The sequence below is a fragment of the Sturnira hondurensis genome, unplaced genomic scaffold, assembly GCF_014824575.4.
Source record: "Sturnira hondurensis isolate 20B ecotype Veracruz unplaced genomic scaffold, ASM1482457v3 Scaffold0025598, whole genome shotgun sequence".
NCBI classification, from domain to species: Eukaryota; Metazoa; Chordata; class Mammalia; order Chiroptera; family Phyllostomidae; genus Sturnira; species Sturnira hondurensis.
Genome location: NW_028098229.1, coordinates 2189995 through 2217472, shown reverse-complemented (window position 1 = coordinate 2217472; position 27478 = coordinate 2189995). Strand labels below are relative to the sequence as shown.

Here is a 27478-nt window from a genome sequence, read left to right as displayed (position 1 = left end):
GTTCCAAACACTGTAGTTTAGGGATGTTTATGGGAGCTTCATCATGCACTCATGATTGATTATTAACGATTGAAGTGATTTTAGATCCCTTTACAATTGTAAAGGAATATAGAAATACTAGAACATCTCATTGCACTTCTAAATAAAGAAAATACCTTTGTGCTCTAATGGAAAGCAACTCAAGCAGTTCTAGCAGATCTCTTACAGAGAAAACACAGCTCTTACTCATTTCAGTGAGTGATATCTGAGGGACACATACCATCAAGTTACTATAGGCGTACTTGTGATTGTTCAAAGGCTGAATTTCTCAGACCAAATCTACTAGCGTTTAGGGCAAGTGAAATTCAGTTGTTTTTAATCCTCACCAAGGACATGCTTATTGATTTTGGAGAGAGGGGAGGGAGCAAGAGAGTCGGGAAAGAAACATCGATTAGTTGCCTTCTCATACGCTTGCACCCCTGACCAGGAATCAAACCTGCAAGCTGGGTTACATGCCCTGCCTGGGAGTTGAACCCATGACCCTTTTTGGTCTGATGGTCCAACGAACTGAGCTGCACCAGCCAGGGCGAAATTCAAATATCCTTAACCACCAATATTAAAGTCTTGAATTTAATATGATGAGCTGATAACTACTCTAAAATTAAAGTATTTTAGTATCAACAGAATATGTTTAATTTTACAATGAAGGCTTTTATTTATTGAAATGACATCTGATACGTACATTAAATATCAAAAATAAATTCAGCTGTTATATGAACAGATTATTTTTAAACATTATGTATGCATTGATATTTAAAATGTTTTACAATTTGATTAGACCAATAGAATAAGCAGTCATATTTTGGCATGCTTTGGGATATTTCCATAGATAATTTGTGTTCTCAAGAATATTTTGTGTCACACCTTCTTTTAGTGATCGTGGTGGAGAAGACCCAAACCAGAAAGTAATCCATGGGGTTATTAACTCCTTTGTTCATGTTGAACAGTATAAGAAAAAATTCCCCTTAAAGGTAAAACGCCTCCTTTAAAAACATGAATAATCAGACCTTTAATTTCTTAAATTAGTTGTTTTAATTTCTGCAATATGATTTTAATTGATTTATTTAGTTTTATCAGGAAATCTTTGAGTCCCCCTTTCTGACGGAAACAGGAGAGTATTACAAACAAGAAGCTTCAAATTTATTACAAGAATCAAACTGCTCACAGTATATGGAAAAGGTAAAAAAAGAAAGTTTATGTTAAATACATCATCTATTATATATTAAATGTGGTTTTATGTAACAGTTTTCTTAGTTAATATATTTTTTGGTGGTAAAAGTTTCTGTTCGGTCATCATCCTGAGTTATATAGTTAACGTATATAACCTATTGATAAATCATTTTTCTTGCTATAGCATTTTCCATGAGAAAAAGTACTATTCCAATTTTTATCATGGTTGATGCTTTTTTATCAATCGTGATTGTTTGATTTGCTTGTGTTTAAAATAATATGTATTCACAATCTGGGCAAAATAATCTATATGCTTAATGGATGTATGCTTAAGGGAGTAGGCTAAACATAACTGTAGGTGTTTAGGTTTTTATCTTTCTTCCTTTAACATGGAAGAAAAATAAGGAAAACTATAATACTTCTGTAGATACTTAGATAAGTCACTCTTTTTGTCTCTTAGATTTTTGGAATACTGAGAAAAATTTTAATTTCACCATAAGAAATTTGAATTAATCATTAAATCAATACATACTGATTACCATATTTAAAATTTGTGTATTTTCTCAGTAAAAGAACAGTCATGGTATAAATTCAGTAATCTTACAAGATATGTTAGAAATTTTAATGAAGTTATTTTCATCTGTAGTGTTGGATTTCAAGCTTTTTGTTTCTTCGAGATCTTTATTGCTTTTTCTTACTGTTGTTCAATTACAATTGTCCCCATTTTCAAGCATTTTTTAAAAAGATATTATTTATTTTTAGAAAGAAGGGAAAGGAGACAGAGGGAGAGAAACATTGCTGTGTAAGAGACATTGACCAGTTGCCTCTCACGCACCCCCAACCAGCAACTTGGCCTGCAATCCAGGCATGTGCCCTGCCTGGTGACATTTCATTTCATAGGCCAGTGCTGAATCCACTAAGCCACACTAGCTAGGGCTCGAGCATTTTATTATAGGATGATATTGTTAGCTAGTTTAGCTAAGAAAGATAAAATGTAAGGAGAATAGCTATACTGTGTCTCCATGGAACATAGGACAAGAAATATCATTATTTTCTGATAAACTATTAATGTATTTCATAAAGCCCAGGCCTAGAAGTCTGAGCTATTTTTCTTCCTGCTGTTTTTACTCATTAGCTCTGGGACCGTGAGTAAGTCAACTAGGACATTTTCCTTCATCTATTAAGTGCCGGTTACACTAAATCAGTGATTCTTAGCTCTTATCTCTTTTTTGAATCTGAGACACTTGTTAAAGGATTTAGATTCAGTCATGAAAAGTGCTCAAAGTGATAACTGAAGCATCTACTCCTTATCATATCTGACTCTCAAAAAGAGGCCATTGGCAAAAATATTACATGGTTCCACTTACATGAAATATCTACAATAGGCAATTCTTACATAAGTAGATCGGAAGTTACTGGGAAGGGAGGATAGGGAGTTATTGCTTAATGTTTACATAGTTTTTTTTATTTGGTATGATGAAAAAGTTTTGGAAGTACAGTTGTACGTTGTGAATATAATTAATACCAGTGAATTATGCATTTAAAAATGGTTAAAATGACAAATTTTGTTATGTATTTATCACCATTTTAAAAACACTAATAATGTATAATATACCAAAAACTATTGAATTGTATGCTTTAAATGGGTGAATTGTATGATATGTGCATTATATCTCAAACTGTTAAAAGGAAGGCCATTAGAAATTTTTTATAATATAATTTCTAATGGTGAAATGTAAGTGACAGTAGCTTAAGTAAAAATTTGAAATGATTTATGAAGTGTGGGTTTAAATTTGTTATGTAATGCTTATTGGTTCCCTGGCCATGTTTAATTGAGCCATTAAAATCAGGCTACCTAAGTTATTTGCTGATATTACAGTTTTTTCTCATAGTAGTTTATGACTATAACTATATTACTAAAGGTTCTAGGTAGATTAAAAGATGAAGAAATTCGATGTCGAAAATACTTGCACCCAAGTTCATATACTAAAGTGATTCATGAATGTCAGCAACGAATGGTAGCAGACCACTTGCAGTTCTTACATGCAGAATGTCATAATATCATTCGACAAGAGAAAAAAAATGGTAAGTAATTCAAAATGTAAATGAAAATTAAACTATAATCCACTTTTAAAAAAATATTTTATTCATTTATCTTTAGGGGGGAAGGGAAGGAGAGAGGAAGCTTCTTGTGCATCCCCTGCTGGGAACTGGCACCTGCTAGGAACTGGCCTGCAACCCAGGAATGTGCCTTGACTAGGAATTGAACCATGATTATCTGGTTCACAGGCCCGTGCTCAACCTACTGAGCTACACCAGCCCCGGCAAACCACTTTTTATGTAGTCTTCAAGTTACCTTAGATTTCAAGTATATTTTAGTCACACTCTCTAAAATATTTGAAGTGCTTTATTAATAATCTATTAAAAATACAGTTTTAGAGAAATATATACTCAAAGTGTATTCTAAACTCAAAAAAAGACTGTAGGAAAATATTGCACATTTTTATGAATCACAAAGGCTAATTTCTTTAATACATTAAAAATTCTAATAAGTAGTAGGAAAAAGGCAAAGAATATGGAAAGGAAATATAGGTAAATATTAAATATATGAAGATGCACAATCTCTCTCAGAATAGGTGCAGTACAAAATAAAAATACCAATGAGATGCTAGCCATATGCAGTGAAAAAATGGAATTTTTTAGAAAAAGATAATAGTATTAAGAATTTTCAGATAGCAGGGAATAAGCCTAATAAAATATGTGCCAGCCTTATACTGCAAATTAAACATTGTTGAAAGTAAGACTGTTGTATATATCCAGGGAAATATACGCAAAACCAAAATTGTTTTTTTTATTCTGAATTACACTTTTAGACTAAGAACAGTCAAGACAGTGTTGATGACTATGATGCAAAGACTTTGCAGGATAGAATGACTTATCATAAAACCACAGTAATTAAGACAATGAGGATAAACAAATAGACCAGTGGAATAAAATGCTCAGAAATAACCCATGCATACTAGATACTTAGGACAAAAGGGACACTGCAGAGGAGTGGATGAAAGACGATAGTCTTTTCAACAAATACTGCTCAGTCCACTGGATAGTCATTTGGAAAAAAGTGAAATTTAATCTCTCCCTCAGATACTATATTCAGAATTGGTCAAGTCATTGTAGGCTTTTGATCTAAATGTAAAACAATGATAATTTTAGGAAGTGATATTGGAAAATAACTTCATGACCTTGAAGTAGAAAAAGATATTTTAAATAAGACACAAAAGCACTAACCACAAAGAAAAAACTCATCAAATGACTGCATTAAAATTAAGAACTTTGGATCATCAAAAGGTAGTTATAGGGTAGAAATATATTTGCAGTGACTAAAAAACATTCATGTCCAAATATAAAATGGTCAAAAAATTTGAATAGGCACAGAGGAGTAGAGAATATCTAAATGGCCAATAAACATAAAAAGGCATTAAAAAAGGCATTTTTATCTCATTAAAATAGGGGAGTGCAACTTAAAACCATACTAAGATATCAATACTTAAATAAAATTTTAAAGACTAAAAATAATAAATGTTGGGAAGTGTGTGGAGTAGGGGGAACTTGTTATATAATGGGCTTTGAAAAACTGACATTAACTACTAAAGCTGAATGTATGCATGTTATTGTGATCTAGCCATTCCTCTCCCATATATATAACTTCTGCCAAAAGAGCATGCATGTATGTACAAAAATGTTCATAGCAGCATTATTTGTAATAGCCCCAAACTGGAAACAGCTCATATGTCCTATAACGGTAGAATGGGTAAAATATAGTAAATTCATACAATGGAATAGAATAGAAGAATGAAAAGAAACAAATTATATCTGCACACATCATACATATATGAACCTATAAACATGTTGAGTAAAAGAAACTAAACATGAAAGAATTGTATGATTCTACTTTTATAAATAGTTCAAAATAGGCAAAACTAATCTGTGGTTTAGTACTTATAACAGTGATTACCTTTGCAGAAGAGCAATAGGAGTAGTGATTGGGAAGGGGTGTGAAGGGGACTTCTAGGTGTAGGTAATGTCTGTTTTTTAACCTGGGTGGTAATTACATGAGAGGGAGGGTGTATATCCACTTGTGATAATTAATTGAGATATGCACTTTTGGTTTACATGTTTTTCTATATGTATACTTTAATAAAAATAAAAAAAAACTTTACACCAACTTTACATCATTTTTCACCTCTCGGTAGCAAAGATCAAAATGTTTGATAACACATTGTTTGTGAGGGAGTTAGCTCCATGCTTTTGGGAGCTCTGTTTAGAAGTATCCTTCTAGAAGATTAAGCTTTGACACCGCAATCCTACTTCGAGAGGTTTGTACTTTAGATATTCTTGTCTGTATGCAGGAGTATTAATTATAACATTGTAATATAAAAGGATTGGAAACAGCCAAATTTCTATCACTTGTTAAGTAATTATAATATATAATGGAGTGCTGTACAGCTGTAAAATATGAAGAAATGCTCTGTGTATTGATGCAAAAAGATCTTTAAGTGAAAGTGTTGTTTTCTGTAGTTGCAAATAATACATAAAATATACTACACTATTTTATAAAAAGGGGCAGAAGGAAGACTATGTGGATTTGCCTGAATGTGCATGACAGAGCTTTGAAAAGATACTAACCACAATATTTCTGTGGGGAGGATGACTGGGTGGTTGGGAGGCAGGTGTGGGGGACTCTGTATTTTGAACCATGTATTACCTAATATATTAAAATATTTGGAAATCTAATAATCAAATTTTTCCCCTTAGACATGGCAAATATGTATGTTTTACTCCGTGCTGTGTCCACTGGTTTACCTCATATGATACAGGAGCTGCAAAATCATGTTCATGATGAGGGCCTTAGAGCAACCAGTAATCTTACTCAGGAAAATGTGAGTTACATAAGGAACTGGAAAAATTTTCTCTTAATCAGATTATCATGGTGTTAGGTTTTTTGTTTTTACTTTACTGTCTTAGAGAAGTAAAAGTTTTTCTGTGCCAATAAATGAAGTATCTTTATTGAAATGTTTCAAGCCTAGAGTTTATGGGACACATTTTGGAATTATCAGAAAATCATTGAATGAGGTAAACTTCTTAGTTACTCTGATGTTCATTTAGCAATTGTTAATTAACCTCATAGAAAAATATCTGCTATTTTTTTAAAGATTTTATTTATTTATCCTTAGAGGGGAAGGGAAGGAGAGAGGGAGAGAAATATGAATGTACGGTTGCCTCTTGTGAGTCCCCCACTGGCAGCTGGCCTGCAACCCAGGCATGTGCCCTGACCAGGAATCAAACCTCGATCATGTGGTTTGCAGGCCTGTGCTCAATCCACTGAGCCACACCAGCCAGGGCAATATCTGCTATTTTTTAATATTTTAGTATTTCTATGTAACTGGCACTAGTAGTTAGTTGTAGAAATAATGGAATTAATCAATGATAATACAGAGAACTCACAGTTTGGTTTCTTTATATATGCTCTGAATTTGGTAGCCCATGAAGCAAATTTAGATTAAAACAATCACCTCTAAATACATGCTTTCTACCCAAAATACTCAGCAGTGACCATCATGTTCCTAATAGCCATCTTTCTTAAGAGTTCTCTGACAATCAAATGCCTATGTACAACAAGGCATCTTTCCTATTAGTATATTTCTGTCATCAAAACTGATTGGACTACCTGTTTTTACTAGTGATATTTGTATTAGAATTATACATTGAACTGATGCAAAAAGATGTAGACGTGACATAAAATATTAGTTCTCTTTCCTAGGTAGAGTTATTTACTTGTCATCTGAAATGCAGTAATTTATGAATAGACAACATTATTCAGGAGCATTTAATATATGCTCATCACTTTAGTTGTAGATTTATTTGTCTTTGGCAAACCTTAGATTTTATGTCATTACATAAGTTTTCTATTTAAAAAAATGGTTAGTTTATATTTTTATGTTTATTGGTCTGTTATTAGGTTTATTTATGTTATTTTCTTTATAGATTTGGGTTATTAAATGACATTAGGCATAGAGGCATAGAGTTTGATGTCAAGGACAAGGAGCTAGAAATACAAGAGAATGCATTTGTAATAAACTCAAATAATTTTAGCTGACTTAAGTCTTAGGTACTAACTTTTCTTTTAAATTGATTTTTTTAGACAGAAAGACAATAACAATAACATTGTTTTGTTATATGACAATAACATTGATTTGTTATTGCATTTACTTATGCATTCATTAGTTGCTTCTTGTTTGTTCCTTAACTAGAGATCAAACTCGCAACTTTGGCATATGGGGATGATGCTCTAACCAGCTGAACTACCCAGCTGGGACTAGGTACACACTTTGTCCCCATTATAGTAGAAACATTTGTTCAACTAAGTATTTCTTTCCTCCGAGGTGTGGGGAATTGCCCAGCCTCAATTTTCACAGATACTGGCTTTTGAACTCTGCTCTCTCTCTTAGCCTTCAGTGGCTTTGAAGGCAGTTTTTGTTTATATAATCCTCTGTGAAAGTGATAGGCCTGGCTTGGTGGTTCAGAGAGTGTATCTTGTTACCCTTAAGATACAGTATTCTAGCACCAGAGAGAAGTGTGTTTTTAGTGGGTTCTTTTGGCAAAGAAACTTGAGCTTTAATATTTCTGGTGTTGAATGATTAAGTAATTTCGACATCAGAGTTTTAGATTTTAAGACAATTTAGCTAAAATTTTTTTTGAGGATGTGCATGTGTAACATTAATTTGCATGGGGAAAACTTTACTCTTAATTAAATGGCTCTAATAAGCCTAATTATATCCTTGAAACTTCTTAAAGTATATTTTTGTACTTTGTCTTTTATATTTCTAGATGCCAACACTATTTGTGGAGTCAGTTTTGGAAGTACATGGTAAATTTGTTCAACTTATCAACACCGTTTTGAATGGCGATCAGCACTTCATGAGTGCTTTGGATAAGGTAACTTTAATAATATCTGTATCTACAGATGCTTCTCAACATATGATGGGGTTATTCCCTGGTAAACCCCCTGTAAGCTGAAAATTCCATAAGTCAAAAATTCATTTAATATACCTACCAAACATCATAGCTTAGCTGAGCCTGCCTTAAACATGCTCAGAACACTTAACATTTGCTATCACAGGGCAAAATCATGTGACAATAAATACACTTGTAGAGTATCAGTTGTTTACCATTGTGATCATACCGTTGACTGAGAGCTGTGCCTCACTGCCACTGCCCAGCGTCATTAGAGAACATTGTATCACATATCACCAGTCTCAGAATAGATCAAAATTTAAAACGCCAGTTAAAATTTTTGTTGAATACATATTGCTTTCTCACCTTTGTAAAATCAACAAAATTATAAAAAGCATTCTGAGTTGAGGAATGTCTGTATATAGTTGACCCTGGAACAATGCAGGGGATGGGGTGCTGATACCCTGTAGTCAAAAATCCACTTAAAACTTTTGTCACATGTACAAAACTTCACAGTTAATAGCCTACTGATATTACCAGAAGCCTTACTGATAACATAGTCCATTAACATGTATTCTGTATGTTTGCTATACAAGGACTGTCCAGAAAACGTCCAGCCATTGTTAGTATAATGAGAATGGTTTGTGTGACATTGATATAACCTGGCAGCTAAGGAAAGTAGACTGAATATGCATGCTTGAGCAGTGACGACTTCACTGTACTAGTGAGTGGTGTTGAGTGAACAAGTGTAATGTGTGGTCGTTGCATCCAAAATAAGCGAGTAGAGCAATGAATCTGCTTCAAATTTTTGCATTAAGCTTGGACATTCCTCTGCAGAAACTGTTCAGATGATTCAGAAGGCTTTTGGGGACGAGACAATGTGTGCAGTACAAATAAAAATTAGGCACAAATGCCTCAAAGATGGTTGAGAATCTGTTGAAAGTGATCCATGTTCTGGAAGGCCTGTGACAAGCAGAACACCTGAGAATGTTGAATGTGTACAGGCTGCAATCATCAAAGGTCAGAGACTGACAGACAACTAGAAGCTGATCTGGGGATTCCAAAAACTACTGTGTCCAAGATTTTGATGCAGCATCTTATGAAACATGTCATGGCAAAATTAGTTCTGGGGCTTCTACTACCAGAGCAGAAGGAACATTGTGCTGCTGTTGTTAATGACTTGATTCAAACCACAACCAATGAACCACATTTCCTCAAGAAGGTAAATCATAGGCTTACAGCTATGATCTGGAGATCAAGACCCAGTCATCCCAATGGAAGTCACCTGGTTCTTCCTGCCCAGAGAAGGCAAAACAGTCACAGCAAGATAAAGACCATTTAACAGTGTTTTTTGATTGGGAGGGTGTTGTCCAGCATTAGTACATTTCTCTAGGCTAAACAATTAATGAGTACTACTTCAATGTTCTTTGTTGGTTGAGAGATGCGCTAAGATAAAAAAGTCACAGGTATGGGCAACTGGGGATTGTTAGCTCCATTGTGACAATGCACCTGTTTATGAGTCACATCTCATGTAGAGTTTTTTGGTGAAACATCAGTTACCGAGGTGACTCAGTGCCCACTACAGCGCTTATTTGGGGCCCTACGATTTCCTGCTTTTCCCCAAACTAAAGTCACCTTTGAAAGGAAAGAGATTTCAGACCATTGATGAGATTCAGGAAAATATGAGGAGGCAGCTGATAGCTATTCCAAAAAAGGATTTTTGCAGAGTGTTTTGAACAGTGGAAGAAATGCTGGAAGAACTCTGTGAGGTCTCAAGGTGCCTACTTTAAAGGGGACTGAGGTGTCATTGTCCTATATACAATGTTTCTTGTATCTTTAATGAATGTCTCATAGTACATGGCTGGGTACTTTCTGGACAGACTTTGTACACTATGTTCTCACAATAAAGTAACCTAGAGAATAGAAAATGTTATTAAGAAAATCTTAAGGAAGAGAAACTACATTTACAGTATTTATAGATAAAAATCTAGGTATATAAGTAAACCTGTGCAATTCAAACCCATGTTGTTCAAGGACTAATTGTTAACTCTCTTTATTTAGTCATTCTTCAAGGTCGTTTCAGGATTGGGGCTTCTAATTATGAGATTTTTGATACTGGCATGGAGATTAACTTTAATTTCAGTGTGAAAATCAAAATAATAATAACTGAATAGTTAAATTGAATGTTCGAATTATATGGGAATTGAATTTTCCATGATTATGCTATGTAATAGGAATTGAATTGTTAATAAACTCATGTTCTGAAATACATGTATAATTTTAATTTTTTTTAAAGATTTTATTTATTTATCTTTAGAGGGGAAGGGAAGGAGAGAAGGAGAGAAACATCAATGTATGGTTGCCTCTCGTGAGTCCCCTGCTAGGAACTGGCCTGTAGCCCAGGCATGTGCCCTGACTGGGAATCGAACCGCGATTGTGTGGTTCGCAGGCCCGCGCTCAATCCACTGAGCTACACCAGCCAGGGCTAATTTTAACTTTTTAGTGCTGATTTTTTTCTTTGAATATAATGTGTAGGCTATATATTTGAAAGAAAAATAAATATACCTTACAAACTTGAATTTCAGTATGCTTTAAAGGAAATTTGTGTACATGGTTATAAGATGTTTGAAAGTGTAATCTTATCTGTGTTCAGATATCAGTAATGAGCTATAAAGAATAGCTTTCTGTAGGAACAGGATATGTAATTGTTCTACAATTATCATGAGGCATATAGTTAGAGGCATTTACCCTGTGTTTGAAATTAAAATAAAATTAACAACCATCAAAGTGCTGTTTTTGTGTGGTGTAATAATTTATGGATGTGCAGATTATACCCTATTAGTGGTGCCTAATTGCTGGTCTGTTTTCTCTTTAGGCTCTTACATCAGTTGTAAATTACAGAGAACCCAAGTCTGTTTGCAAAGCTCCTGAATTGGTAAGTATGATGATTGCTTAGAAATAATCTTATAAAACATCAGTATTAGAAAAAGAAAACTGAGGAGAATGTCAAATTAATTTGGTTTTTGTAGCATTTTTCCGAAAAAAAGCGCATGAAACTAAATTATTTTAAAAATACTTACATTATATATATTTGGCATTTATTTAAAAAATGCAGTAGACTTTATATACTATAGTCTTTTCTTAAGAAATAATTGAAGGAGCCCTGGCAGGTATAGCTCAGTGGATTGAGTGCCAGCCAGCCTGTAAACAATATACAGTCCCTGGTTCAACTCCCAGTCTAGGTAGGGCGCATTGCCTAAGCATTGCGGGCCAAATCCCCAGTAAGGGGTGCATGAGCTGCAACCACACATTGATGGTCTCTCCCTTTCTTTCTCTCTTCTCTCCTCTCTCTTTAAAAATAGATAAAATCTTTGAAAAAATAACTGAAGGAGAAAAGACTCCATTTTATAAAGTTTCAGTTTTAAAGAACGACTGGTTTGAAATTATTTGCATTACTTCTCAGAGATATTTTATTTTACGTGAAATTGAAAAGAAATTTGATGACTAACTTTTTATAATCATTAGAGGAAATTTAATTTTAAGGTTGTAAAAGTTCAGAAATGCACTTGCTTACTGTAAAAAATTATAGAGCTATGTGAGAGTCTTCTAGGTGCTCTTTTGAAACTTCTGTTACTTATATCAGTGTTTTATTGTTCACTGAGTATTGGTTAGGTGTTTTTACTTGTTTATAATTTTTTTAAAAATTTGCCTTATGACATGTTTTAAGCTCTTTAGTGCGTGTTCATAATTTTTGAAAGATAGGCTTTAGGATGTCAGAGACCCTGTCCACTGATATTTTGAATTGTCATTTTGCCTCTTTTGAGGCATGATATGTGTAGAAGGGCTTTTTATAATATTCACTGTCAATTTCTATTTGAGCTTGCTAAGTACTGTGACAATTTACTAAAGAAATCAGCGAAGGGGATGACTGAGAATGAAGTGGAAGACAAACTCACCAGCTTCATTACTGTTTTCAAATATATTGATGATAAGGATGTTTTTCAAAAGGTAAGATGGAAATAGAGAAGTTTTATTTTTTCTAGTCAGAATTGATTTATTTTTTACCCTTAAGTCATCAGAAAGGAAGTAATCTTTAGAAATTTTTTTAAAATATAGTTCTACGCAAGAATGCTGGCAAAACGTTTAATTCACGGGTTATCTATGTCTATGGATTCTGAAGAAGCCATGATCAATAAGTTAAAGGTAATGTATGCCTTTGATCTCATCATGTCCTAGAAATTATTCACCTAGCACATAGATGTTCATTGCAGCATTATATATAATAACAGGAAATAATGCATCCATAGGTGACTGGTTAAATGCCTAATGGTACATTCATATGGTGGGATATGCAAATAATGTATTAAAGGATAGATCTCTCTATATATATTGATAAGGAGTTATCTACAAGATAAACAATGTTAACAAAAGATTTATATTACTTGTAAGTGAAATATTCCTTTAAGTACAAGTTTCATAATGCAGTTGAATTTTAGTTTATTTTTGAATCATTTTAGCTTACACATTGATGAAATAAGTAATAGCTAATTGATATTTACATTGAGTAATTCAATGGCAGATCCTTGACCATAGACCTAGCAACAGTAATATGTTTTATTATTTTTCTTTTTAAATCATATATTTTCTAAAACTGTCTTTACAGCAAGCATGTGGTTATGAGTTTACCAGCAAGCTACATCGGATGTATACAGATATGAGCGTCAGTGCTGATCTCAACAATAAGTTCAACAATTTTATCAAAAATCAAGACACAGTAATAGATTTGGGAATTAGTTTTCAAATATATGTTCTACAGGTATGAATATGTGTTTTATTGTAGGTATTTGCTAATTTCAGATAGTTTGATAAAGAGGATTAACAAATGAGTGGCTGATTACATTTCTTTCGATCAGTGGATTCTAGCTTCTAATGTTATATTGATTTGGAATGGAATGTGTCATGATAGTAATCCTGATGAATTTTATCAACATTTTGAGGAAGGGAAAAAAGAAGTGCTTTAGTTGTTTAAATTATTTTATAAATATTTACTTTCAAGTTAGGTGTTTATCTATGTAACTTTTTTATTTTACTTTTTTCTTCTAGGCTGGCGCATGGCCCCTTACTCAGGCTCCTTCATCTACGTTTGCAATTCCCCAGGAATTGGAAAAAAGTGTACAGATGGTAAGTTTTCAGGATATATATTAGAAGAACTAAGGAATTTTAATAATTATCTCCATGTTATATCACTTTAAATGTTTTTCCAAAATCTTAACAGCTTGTGTGATATGAAAATATATTCACAAATTATAGTTAATCTACCTTGTAGGAAGAATGTAAAGTATTATAGTCAGTAACATTAAAACTCAAACACTAAGGTTGTCATAGAGTTTTTTGTCAAGGCATGTCTCTTACTCTAAGTTACATCTATTATCTACTCTTACTAGTTTTAAATTACAAAAAATTTTGACATTAGAACCAAATTTAGAACCTAATTCTCTACAGTCATTTTCTAATTTTTTATTTGAATTTTGAGCCATTTTTATACCTCATTTATCCCTTGTAGTAGTTACATTTATTTCTGGGCTACAAGTTAGATAAATATATGTGGGATATGAAATAATGTAGGAAAATGGATTTAAATAGGAAAATTCAAGTAAAAATTGGAATAGAAAACCTTAGAATGTTTACCAAAAGCTTTTGAAGAGATTACTGTATCTTTAACAACTTTAAGGGGATATAATTCATATACCATATTGTCTTAGTCTATTCAGGCTGCTATAACAAAATACCACAGACTGCATAGCTTACAAACAACAGAAATTTTATTTCTCACAGCTCTGGAGGATGGAAGTCCAAGATCAGGGTCCCATGTAACAGGGCCCTTCTCAGGTTGTAGACTTACTATAAGAAGGGCCTAGGGAGCTCTCAGGGTCCCTTTTATGAGGATACCAGTGCCATTCATGAGGGCTCCAGCCTCATGACCTAGTTACCTTCCAAAGGCTCTACTTCCTAATACCATCACATTATGCTTTAGGAGTTCAACATGAATTTGGGGGGAGACAAACATTCAAACCATAATACTCTTGATTCACTCATTTAAACTCTACAGTTTCAGAGATTTTTAGTATATTCACAGAGTTATGCAACCATCATCACCGCAACTAATTGTAGAACAGTTTTATTACCCCCAAATTACTCCAAAAGCAATCCCCTATGCATTGGCTGTACTCCCTATTTTCCCCCAACTTTCCCTCCTTCCCTTCTCCCAGCCCTAGCCAATCTGCAGATTTGTTTATTCTGGACATCTCTTATAGAGTCATATCATATGTGGTCCTTGGTAACTGCCTTCATTCACTTAGCATAATGTTCATCCATGTTGTAGCATGTGCTGGTAGTCCATTCCTTTTTTAGTGCCTTTTAACTGGAAATAATATTCCATGTATGGATATACCACATTTTATTTATCTTTTCATTAGTCGATGGACATTTGGGTTGTTTCTACCTTTGTAGTATATGAGTAATGCTGCTCTGAACATTCATGTACAAGTTTTTGACTGGACATGTTTTTATTTTTCAAAAAAATGACCTTTTTCAATTCTCTAACCCACTAAAAGATGCTTCTTATTTCATGATTGGATAGAAGTGTGGGTAGCATTTTCTGTCTAGAGAAATCTTCATTATCTTTTAAAAACTTCTGGTATGGAAGTGACGTTAGGCTGTGAACCAGTGAGTTATATATACATTTACGAAACTTAAAATAAAAATGGTATTTGACTATACTATTTCCTAGAGATATTCAACAATGGGTAGTTTGAATTATTTTTTATAGTAAGTGTATTATTTTTGTTTCTTTCAAGATAAGGATTATGTATAAAATAACAATGTGGTTTTTGGTAAAAGGTGAAAGATGTATACGATCTGAAGAGAAACCAGAGTATTAGCCTTTGGAATCATAATTCCTAGTTTCAAATATTTATTACCCCATTTACTATAATCTGTGAATTTGGGCAATTAAAATTTTTTTAAATTCTCACCTGAGGACATGCTTATTGATTTTAGAGAGAAGGAAAGGTAGGGAGAAAGAAAGGTAGGGAGAAAGAAAGGGAGAGAAACATCAATTTGAAAAAGAAACATCTATTGGTAGCCTCTTGTATGTGCCCTGACCAGGGACTGAACACACAGTTTAGCCAGGCGCCCTGACCAAGAATCAAACCCATGACTCTACAGTCTATGGGATTAAGCTCCAATCAACTGAGCCAGATGGGCCAGGGCTGAGCAGTTAACTTTTTAATTTTTTTTAACTGATAATAGTACTACCTCAGAATGTTGATAGGAAGATGGAATGAAATCATGTAAAGCACTAAAGTACTTGGCCTGCTATATAGTAAGCACTCTATGAATGGTATCTGATAGTACAAGTAATAACTAATTATTAGTACTAATAATTAGATAATACTAACAACTAGTACTATCTGATAGTATTAGTTAAATAGTAGTGGTAATAGCAGGGTACGGTACTATATATATAGTATAGTATATACTATATATACTATAGTATATATACTAAAAGTATACTATAGTATATTTTATATACTTTAGTATATGTAGTCATATACTAAAGTATATAGTATAAAGTATATAGTATATAGTATTGTAGTATATATAGTATACTTTATATACTATATACTTTAGTATATGACTACATATATACTATATATAGTATACTATATATGTAGTACATACTAAAGTATATACTTTAGTATACTATACTAAGCAGCCAGATGTATTTCAGAATACCAGGCATTAGGTGGATTTTCAGAATAGGAATATGATTTGGGGCTTTTTGCATCTTCTTAGAAAAGTCATTCAAGTACAAGCCATAGAAACTGTGTGAAGAAGAGTATTCATTTGGATGGGCAGATTATGAGCCCAGATTAGTATGAATTTTGCTGAAAGGATAGATGCAAGTAAGAGCAAGGGATTGGGTAGCCACATAAAGCATTTTGCTATATTTGTGGTCAGGCAAGAGAAACTGACAGTTTTAAACATTTCTTCTTAGGAGCCTGCTTTTCCAATTGCAATTAAGGCCGAATGGGGGATGGCAGAAGTATTTTCCTTCTAACTTTATGTTGTTCTTTTCTCTTTCCTTGCAACAATTATTTTCCAATAGTAATTTTTTATTTTTTGGAAGAAATATTTTTATTTTTCAATTACAGTTGACATACAGTTGATACAGAGTAGTACATTACCTTTTAGGTGTACAACCCAGTAATTAGACATAACTTAATAAATGACATCTGATAAATATCATATCCATCTGATAACACACAGTTATAATATTATTGACTATATTCCCTATGCTGTAGTTTATATCCCTAGGACTGTTCCGTAACTACCAACGGGATTTTCACTTAGTCCCTTCATTGTTAAGACCCAGCCTATCACCCCCCTCCTATCTGGCAAATGCTCTCTATGTCTATGATTCTGTTTTTGTTTTACTTTACCTTATTTTTAAAAAATTGAATTGTTGACATATATTTAAGGGAGGGGCAAAAATAGATTTATAGTTGTTAACACAGAAAATAATACAATAATTAACAAATAATACAGGAATAACACCTGTAAACCAACTTTTGTCCCACCCTGTATCACCATTTTATTGCTGACATCTTTCATCTTTTTGGTTTTTGTCTTTTTAACAAAGACCTGTAAACATTTCATGTGATACTGGTTTGATGGTCATGAACTATTTTAGCTTGTTCTTGTCTGAGGCTCTTTATCTGTTTTTTATCCTTCCTTAGCTTCTAAATCTCTGATTTGATCCTCTGCTTTATCTACTCCACTATTAATTCCCTGTAATATATTCTTCATTTCAGTTAATGTATTTTTTTTCTCAGTGGTTCTTTTTTTTAAAAAATATTTTATTTATTTATCTTTTAGAGGGGAAGGGAAGGAGAGAGGAAGAGAAACATCAATGTATAGTTGCTTCTTGTGCATCCCTTGCTGGGAACTGGCCTGCAACCCAGGAATGTGCCCTGACTGGGAATCGAACCACGATCGTCTGGTTTGCAGGCCCGCGCTCAATCCACTGAGCTACACCAGTCAGGGCTCAGTGGTTGTTTTTTATGTTTTCTAATTCTGTTTTTGTGTTTTTTATTTCTTTGTTGAAGTTCTCACTAAGTTCATCTACTCTTCCCCTGAGTTCATTGATCATCCTTATTACCAATCTTTTCCATTTGGCTCTGGTAGATTGCTAGTCTCCATTTTGATTAGTTGTTTTTTTAGAGCTTTGTTCTGTTCTTTCATTTGGGACATGTTTCTTTGTCTCCTCATTTTGGCAGCCTCCCTGTGTTTGTTCCTGTGTATTAGGTAGAACTGTTACCTCTCCCAGGCTTGGTAGAGGGGCTTTATGTAGTAGGTGTCCTGTAGGGTCCAGTGGCACAGCCTCCCCATTCACCCCAGCTGGACACTTCAGGTGCAGCCTCCACCATGGGCTGTGTACTCCCTCTTCCTGTAGTTGAACCTGGGTTTATGTTGTCATGTCAGTGGGAGGGATTTACCCTCAGGCCTATCAACTGTAAAGATTGGGTGTGACTGCTGGAGTGAACAATCAGCTGTGCAGGTGCCTACCCCGCAGAGCAGGACTTAATCTAGAAGAGTTCTGGTACCCACTGAGTCTACCCCTTGAGTGTGTCACTTGTGAAGGTGATTGGGTGGTGTTTTGACATGGTCTGAAGCTTTCTACAAGGCCCCCTGGCTCTTGGGCCTCATGTGAAGTACAGGCCAGTATCAACTTTCATCTGTGTTGTGCTCTAGGAGTCACTTGGCATGAGCAACAAAATCTGCAGATGGCTGCTACTTGTGCTGGGCTTAGAGATACCCAGGAGTGGCCAAGTTGCAAACCAAGGCCCGCTAGTACTGTTGCTGGGCCTGGGGCTACTTAGCAAGAAGGAGGGGGTACACCAAGGCCAGATGCTGCTTGTTTGAGAAATTTTAGGGAAATTAATACTTTTTTAATACTGTAAACTTTATGAATGTGTGACCCTCATCAGGTTTCAATTTCCTTATTTACGAATAGGAAGTAGGTTTCCTTCCTACTATAAAATTGTACTTCTAACAATACTTTTTTCTTCATTTGGATTTTTTAAATTACTAGTAGAGGGAGTTTGTCCTCATATTTTTTTGCTAATTGAAGTTTTCAGTTACATAAGAATGAAAATCCATCTGTGTTTACTTAGTAGTATACATTTTTCACATGCAAATTAATTCATTTTAATGATTGTTATATTTTTATCTTAAATGTAGTTGTTCATCAAAAATTATTTTACACATATGTATCTGAAAACTATGGAAATTAAGCTTTAATTAAAAGTGACTTATTTTGCATATTAGATCCATAAATTTTCTTTTATTTCTTTTGTCTCCCTGATGCACAAACCTGAATAATAATAATGATATTAAAGAAATATAAAGTTGGGTATTAGTGCAGCTCTTGATTAGATATGAATAAACTCATTGAATATGAATGACTTATTTTTAAGGCCTTTTGTGTTCTAATTATGCTGTCAAGTGAAATGTGAAACATGCTGAAGTTTCGTCAAGGTATATTTCTTACTAATTAAGAAATCATTTGAAAATGATCAATGATACAGTTAAGCAAGGTTTTATAGCCTTTCTATTACCAGATAAATCTATAATATTCTCATTTGAAACTAAATTGTTTTGTTATTACTGGCTAACCAGATTTTAAATTTCAGGATAAAGGAATAGGGTGCTTTGGGAGTGTTTTTGGTATATAGATATCATCAATAAAACTTTACTGGTAGTACCAGTTGCTAGGAGAAAAAGGGGGTAAAATGTGCCTTCAGATCTTTGAATATATATTTTAAATCTAGTTTTGCTTTAAACAGTGTCTAAAGAGCCTTTTTTACATGTTGGTTTTCTCAGTTTTAGAAATGTTTTATTTTGCTTTTGTCCACAAATTTATTATAAATGTTTCATAATTATGAGTTGTATAGTATTAATTGGATTTTACTGATACCCTTGGAGATTGTTAATTAGTTAAAGCATACTACTGGGATCCTTTTGTGACATATTGTTAAATTTTCTCTTTATCTACTTTAGAACCAGGAAGAAAAACTTAAGTATTTCAGGTGCCACTCATTCTCTATTTATCATGCAAAGGGATTGGTGGACTTGCTCATAGACAAGAATTCTGCACTCTTGGACAGAAGACATGCTTAAAAAGTTTGAGCTTCCTCAGACTAGGCAAACTTGTAATAAACTGATGAAAGAATTTATAAATTTCTTTGGCTGGCAGTTAATCAATTTTCATGTAAGGAGTTGGCATAGTGCAGCTGATAGGTAAGAAATTCCTGACTTTTGGCCAAGATGGAGGAATATGTTGACACACTTTGCCCTCTTACACAACCAAAATAAAGACAACAACAAATTTAAAAACAAAAACCAACCAGTATCACCAAGAAAATTGAACAGTGTGGAAGTTTGACAACCAAAGAATTAAAGAAGAGACATTTATCCAGATTAGTAGAAGGGGTGGAGATGGGAAGCTGGGGCAGACAGGATGTGCACCAAGGTGTTGGGTGCCAGACCTGGAGGGTGAGGTGACGGTTGCAGATTCCACATTTGTGTATGGATAAACCAGGAGGAACAGCTGGGGAGTGAGATAGACGATGCAATCCAGGGTTCCAGCCTGGGAAATGGAGCCTTGAAACCTCTGGTTGTAAAAACCTGTGGTGGTTATGGTGGTGAGAAAAGCTTCTAGCCTCACATGAGAGTTTACTGGAAAGACCCACAGGGTCTCAGAATGTACACAAACCCACCAACCTGGGAATCAGCATCAGAAGGGCCCAATTTGCTTGTGAGTAGCACAGGAAGTGACTGAAAGCTGGCTGAGAGCCAAGCACATGACAGTGTTCCCTCTCAGACCCTCCTCCTACATACAGCATCACAACACAGCAAAGAGGGTTGCCTCACCCTGGTGAATACTTAAGGCAGTGTGCCTTACAATATAACAGGTGTGCCGAGACAAAGAAATATGCCCCAAATGAAAGAAGAGATCAAAACTCCAGAAAAAAACCCAAGTAACAAGGAGATAGACAGCCTATCAGATGCAGAGTTCAAACATTGATAATCAGGATGTTCTCAGAAATGGTTGGGTATGGATGCAAAATAGAGGAAAAAAGCGAAGGCTATGCAAAGTGAAATAAAGCAAAATATACAAGAAACCAATAGTGACGGGAAGGAATCCAGGACTTAAATCAATAATTTGGAGTAGAAGGAAGGAATAAACATTCAACCAGAACAGAATGAATAAACAGAAATTAAAAAAAAATGACTCTGGGACAACTTTAAATGTTCCAACATCCGAATCATAGGGTTGCCAGAAGAAGAAGAAGAGCAAGAAATTAAAAACTTATTTGAACAAATCATGAAGGAGAACATTCCCAATCTGGTAGAGGAAGTAGATGTGCAAGTCCAGGAAGTTCAGAGAGTCCCAAGAAGGAACACACCAAGACACATCATAATTAAATTACCCAAGATAGAAGAATCTTAAGGAGAGAATCTTAAAAGCAACAAGAGAAAAGGAGACAGTTACCTACAAAGGAGTTCCCATAAGATTATCAGCTGATTTCTTAAACCTTGCAGGCAAGGGAGGTTGGCAAGATATTCCAAGTCATGAAAGACAAGGATTTACATCCAAGATGATTTTATCCAGCAAAGCTATTATTTAGAATGGAAGAGCAGATAAAGTGCTTCCCAGATAAAGGTTAAGTTAAAGGAGTTCATCATCACTAAGTCCTTATATGAAATGTTAAAGGGGCTTATCTAAGAAAGGAAGTTGAAAACTGTGAACAGTAAAATGACAGCAGACTCAACTATCAACAGTTGAATCTAAAGAAACAAAAACAAACTAAGCGAACAACCATTCACAGAAATGGAGATCTCATGGAGGGTTATCAGTGGGGATGGGGAGGAGGATGAATGGGAGAAAATGTTCAGGGAATAGACGCATAAATGGTTGGTACAAAATAGACAGGGAGAGGTTAAAAATAGTATAGAAAATGGAGAAGCCAAAGAACTTATATGTACGACCTATGGACATGAACTAAGGTGAGGAATGCTGGCAGGAGAGAGGGTGCAGCACTGAGGGGAATAAAGGAGAGGAAAAAAAAGGTACAAGTCTAATAGCATAATCAATAAAATATACTTTAAAAGGTTAGATGTTCCTAATTGCTTTATTTAATCTTCATGTTGAAAGTATAGAAAGTAGAGTTTGATATACAAATAAATAAAAGCTTTAGATATGTTACATATGGCACATCATGCCAAAAAGTCTGTCTACAATTCCTAATTGTGACGTGATGCATTTAAAAGTTGAGTTTTTATCTTTTAATAGAGGCTTTTCATTTTTTTCTCACTTTGTATTATATAACAGCTCTTTAAATGTTACAGACTGTGTTTTGGACTGGTGTTCTCCAATTAAATGTTAAATCCAATGAATGAATTTTTTATATTCCAAAGTTACAATAATAGAATGTTAAATTTAATTTTTTGCAATAATATCAACAAAAGGAGATACAAAAACAAGTACTCTGAAGCTTTTCTTGAATTAGTGTTTGACTGGATGTGGAAGTTACATCTTAGATATCACTTTACGGGTAATCACAGATATATTAATCAACCTGCCTTTCGGCAAAGGTATACAGTGGCAAATAGATTAAAAGTAAAGGTTGACTGGTATTTTTATATTGAAATTTATATGATCGTGTTTTATCCACTAATTAGTATTTATGAAGCCTAAATTGATAACTTTCAAAAATGATATGAATCACTATGTGATTTCTGAATTTATACAAAAAGTCATTTTCAGGATTGCATTTTAGTGGACAGAATATGCTGGGCAAGGTTGTAAGTGAAAAGAACTGGAGTAGTATTTAAGGATGTTGTTTAGAGACTTGCATGGAAGGACTCACATGGAACAAGTATAAAGGACACATGGACAATAACTAAGGTGGGGGGCGGAAATGGGAGGGAGGTGGGGAGCACTGTGGGGGGGGCAGGGCTGGGAATATAAGACAGAAAACTGTACTTGAACAAGAATTAAATTAAAAAAAAAAGAGAGACTTGCATGAATATGTTTTCTCATTTGTAAAACAAGTAGTTATACCAGAAGGGCTATAATATCTTTTAAAATAACATGAACATTTTAAAACTTTTTAGTGTAGTAACAGCCAAGTAAATTATATTATTGTAGCTGAAAATAATTTAATTTTTTTTTTAATTTTTTTACAGTTTGAATTATTTTACAGCCAGCATTTCAGTGGGAGGAAACTTACATGGTTACATTATCTCTGCACAGGTAAAATGAACTTAACTATATCTAGTGTAACAAAACTTACCTGCTATGATTATGTTAATAATTTAGAAAAATTTCCTATAACCTAATAGAAGGTTTTTTTCTAATGGTTTTTTTAACCTTTTCTCTACCTTTCTTTTTGGTTTACCATGACAGCAACTATTAATGAAATTGAAGTGCAGCACTTTCTAATAGTATTTTATAGTTATGCTGCTTACTTTAAGTTTTTCTGAATTTTATAATGGCTTATTACATTTCTATGACAAACCACTTGTTATAGATATTAGGATTTTATTTAGAAACCCAGACTTGATGAGTCAAATACTCTAAAAAACCTATTCTCTCTAAATATGCCACATATTCTTGAAAACTTTATAAATTATTGTAGTGTCATAAGAAGATATAAATATTTGGTTTTTATTTGTGGCTCTATTAGTGGACAGCAATAATAAATGCTTTTTCCAGAATGTCCCACTTAATTTCCAGCAGTTTCTAATTTTAGAAAATTTAGAATCTAATCATTTCCTTTGCTTCTTTCTGGAAGAGTAGGGGTTGCTGTTAATTATTATTATTATTATTAATTAACAGTAATAATAATCATTATTATCTTAAGTAGGGGTAAAACCTGAATGATTGTAGACTATATGCTCTAAGTTGCCTAAAGATGTTAGCTAAAGCAGTGACTCACATGTTCTGTACTTACACTTTGAAAAATGTAGTAAATTAACTTTCCTTTTGTATAAGAAGGAAAAGGTATATATATATATATATGTTAATATGTCTTAGAAATGATACAGGAAAGTGTGTCTCAGAAATGGCAGAAGAAAATCTAATCAATTGCCATAAACTTTATTAGGATCTTCCTATTCATTCACCTAAGAAAAATTTCACGAAAGTAATTTAAGTGCCGTTTATTTGACTAATTGACATTTGGAATGTGATCTCTCATTATGTTAGTAATATTAGGTCATAATAATTAGTACATAGTAATGTATATTTATACAAGTTTATCTTTATTGAACAACTTGGGCATTTTAATTTTTTCAATAGTTTGTGAAATAGAGATGTTTATTGATATTTTAATGTCATTGGACTTTAATTTTACATCTGTCGTGAATATTTTCTACTCCCATTTAGTACATATAATTGATTTTGAGGAAAAAATGACTAGACTAGTATTTCAGATAACTAAAAAAGCAAATATATTTTAACATACTTGAATTTCATTTACTTCTACTTCCCCTTTATATCTCTTTACCTTATTCTCTTTACCTTAGTAATAATCAACCTGTATCCTAAAGTAATTTTAATGAGAAATGTACTTTTTTGGTGTTTGGCAACTAGTTGTATACAGAAAAACTATGTGGCATACATAGTTTTTGCAATTGGAATTTGGCCTGACAATTGTTATCAATAATATCTAAGTAGGAAAGAAAACAATGTTCTTTTTCTTTTTTTTAAGTCTATACTAAATTCCCAAGCAGGTCCATAATAACCAGATTTTTGGAGGTCTTTTATCTTGTTTTAGTGTTGTGTATTTGTATCTTAATTAAAGTCAAATAGTTTCTTGCTTTGGAAACCTTATAAATTCGTGTCTTGTTCTGAGTCACTGAAACCATTGCGTAAAGTTTGCTTTTGTTTTGTAAATAGACTAAAACATCTACACTAAACAAAAGGTTTAGTATTTTATTTTAAATAAGATACTTGTTGTGGCCCTGGCTGGTGTGGCTCAGTTGGTTGGACTGTTGTCGCATGGACTGAAGGGTCACAGGTTTGATTCCCAGTCAGGGCACATTCCTGAATTGTGGGTTCAGTCTCCATTCAGGGACATATGTGAGAAGGCAGCCAGTCATTTTTCTCTCATATTTATGTTTCTCTCCCTCTCTTCCCCTCCTCCCTTTCCCCTCTCTAAAATCAATAAGCATGTCCTTGGGTGACGATTTTTTTAAAAAGATACTTGGTTCTGGAGTGCCCAAAACATTGGCTCTGATCCTGGCCTGATTTATTCAGAATTACACTTCTTGAGAACTACTATATTTTGTATTTACACAAGTAATCAAATTCTTCTTAGTAGTGCATTTCCACATTCCCAGGTATTTTTTTTTAAACATTCATTTCTCAAGCTACTAGAATTTTTTTTTAAGATTTTATTTATTTATTTATCTTTAGAGGGGAAGGAGAGAGGGAGAGAAACATCAATGTATGGTTGCCTTTCATGCGTCCCCTGCTGGGAGTTGGCCTGCAACCCAGGCATGTGCCCTGACTGGGAATCCAACCGCGATCCTCTGGTTCGCAGGCCTGCGCTCAATCCACTGAGCTACACCAGCCCGGGCCACATTCCCAGGTATTTTTATGTTATAAGCTGAGAGCCTTCACAAATTGTTGGAAATGGAGTATAAAATGGTATTTGAAGGAATTCAGAATCAGAAGATGTAGGGTTAAGTATTAGCCTTCTGGTTTTGTAACCTTGAGCAAGTTACTTCTCTGAGCTTGATTCTTCATCTTTTATCTTTGTAAAATTCATTGATCAAGTCAGAGAAAATCTTCTGTGTTCCAAATACTTCTAAAACAAAGTATTCAGATACTCAGCCCTCAAAAAGCTCACATCTATTTGGTGGACAGACAAGCAAATATTTATAATGTGATGTTTTGAATGTTGTAATGGAGAGGCAAGCCCAGGGTATTAGATATCACACAGAATGGTGGTGGCAAACAGCTAATGAGTAGATAACATCTAAACTTGATTTTCAAGGATGAGTACGACTTAGCCGAAACAAACATAGAGGAGGGGTGAGAGTGTATGACCAACAGAGATAAAAAATTTAAGAATTAAGCAATCTACAGCAGCTATTTTCAACCTTTTTCATCTCATGGCACATATAATTTAATTACTAAAATTCTGTAGCATGCAAAAAACATATTTTTTACTGATCTAACAAAAAATAGGTATAATTTTAATTCATACCTGATAGCTATTATTGTGTTGGCTGTCATTTTTATATTTGACAGTTTAAAGGGAAAGAGGTCATTTCTCCTGACTAAATAGCCAGGTATTGAATGTTTTTTTTAAAAATTCTTGCCACACACCCATTGAAAATCATCGATCTCTACAATATCAGATGTGACAGTTACTGAGAGAAAAATGAAAATTCCATTGGATTTATGATTAGAACATTGGATAGAATTATTATGAGAGAACAACTTGATGAAGACCAGTAACAGAACCTGGAAACTGTTCCACTGTCTGGTTATAAGTAAGTTTCAGTTGTGGCAGAGCAAGAAGTTACGAGTCCCTGGTCAGTTGTGGAAAGATAAGTTAAGGAAAGATGAACTCAAGGGAGATAACACTTCATTGCCTAATACATAGACAGGTAGGTAATACACAGATAATACATATGATTAGCTCACATCAGCACGTACTGAACTGTAAATCATTATATGTGTCAGTAGTTAATATTTGCTACTAAAATGAAATCTGGCAAGTCTGACAAAGTGAAGGTCACACTGTATTATTGCAGATATCTTAAAAGTGATTGTATCAGTGACTAAATTCTTTTCATTAGCGATTTCAAGTATTTCAACAGCTAAAATGGCAAGGGGTTTTAATATAATCTAATGTCCAGTCCATGTTGAGATTTTCCTGATTGTTTCCAGTTACTTTGATGACTGTTATTAATGTAATCAAGTATTGCTAATTGCACTTGGTTTTGGTGTCTTCCCTCTTCCTTATGTTACCTAGCGCAAGTGGTTCACCACTTGGGGAGCTTTATTCAGAGCTCTAGTCTGAGGAATCAGATGTGGTTGTTGCAAGGTAGTTTTATTTACTTGCAGCAAGTAGAGGAGACAGGATTCATATCCAAAGCCCACTCTCCGGGAAGGGAGGCACAGTCATTACTTATATACACTATTTGTTCAGTTACTTACTGATTACTTTCATCAAGTTTAGTTCCTGTCAAGCTCATCATGTTTACAGCTGGTTTGCAAATACTGTGCTACAGTCTAACATTTAGCAAGAATAACATTCAGAACGGCCCAGACCTTGAGACAGAATCCAGTTCTATCAGTCCCCCTGTGATTTTTCACTCGTCTTTCTTGAGGGAATAGGGACAAGGGTCATACTTCTGTAACTGCTTCCTGCTGAACATAGACTGAGTATATCTTTGAGTTAGAGGACTGAAATTTTCACCTATGAAAGTCTTAGGGCCCCCTAGGTTCTGGGATTCCTGAGAAGAGAAGTGTGTAATAGTCAACTATTTCTTTTGAAGAGCAACTTGAGGTCAGACGGGTTCACAGGAGAACCATGGGTCTCATTCCTTGTTCTCACTGAGTGGTAGAGATGGCTTCAGTACAGAGTGATGTATCCTCCAGCAAGTTATATCTTGTAATTTCAGAGAATAGTGAGTTGTTAATAACACAGAACGAGGACCTGTCTATTTTGGGTTTAGTTGACCTTGTGGGGATCCTGATTTCCAAGTTTTTATATTTAATCAGGTCCCTGAATCATGCAGGCATAGCTTAGTATTTGATGGATGGTGTGGGTAAAACCAGTTTAGCATATTCATTTAAGTTTTTAGTTACCTTTCCTACTTGGATGATATGTGTAACAGCCTGTTCTATAAATGAGTCTGGGCATCCTAAAATTTGAGGGGAGCCCAAGAAGGGCCTACCATACATAAGTTAAAAAGTTCTTAATTTAAGCATTCCTTTAGGTGCTACCCTGATCTGAGTCAGGGCAATTGGTAATAATTCAAGCCAGGTTTAGTGAGTTTCTTGACACAGTTTGGCTAGGGTCTTTGTGAGCATCTGATTAAATTATTTTGTTTCTTCTGAAGACTGTGGTCTCCACAAAGAATGTTAAGACCCACCTAATTTGGA

General features: G+C 34.2%; 1 protein-coding gene across 5 annotated transcripts in view; it reads left to right on the top strand.

Annotated features, from left to right (window-relative positions):
* CUL2 (cullin 2) overlaps positions 1-27478 on the top strand; it is a 130845-nt gene that overhangs the window by 85933 nt on the left and 17434 nt on the right. For all 5 annotated transcript variants that reach the window (XM_037039884.1, XM_037039883.1, XM_037039880.1 and 2 more), the window contains 11 exons: positions 914-1010; positions 1108-1218; positions 3132-3294; positions 6025-6149; positions 8098-8205; positions 11099-11158; positions 12103-12231; positions 12340-12426; positions 12887-13039; positions 13327-13404; positions 22540-22606. In XM_037039884.1, coding sequence (XP_036895779.1) covers positions 914-1010; positions 1108-1218; positions 3132-3294; positions 6025-6149; positions 8098-8205; positions 11099-11158; positions 12103-12231; positions 12340-12426; positions 12887-13039; positions 13327-13404; positions 22540-22606 — 1178 coding nt within the window. The remainder of the gene's footprint in view (positions 1-913; positions 1011-1107; positions 1219-3131; positions 3295-6024; positions 6150-8097; positions 8206-11098; positions 11159-12102; positions 12232-12339; positions 12427-12886; positions 13040-13326; positions 13405-22539; positions 22607-27478) is intronic.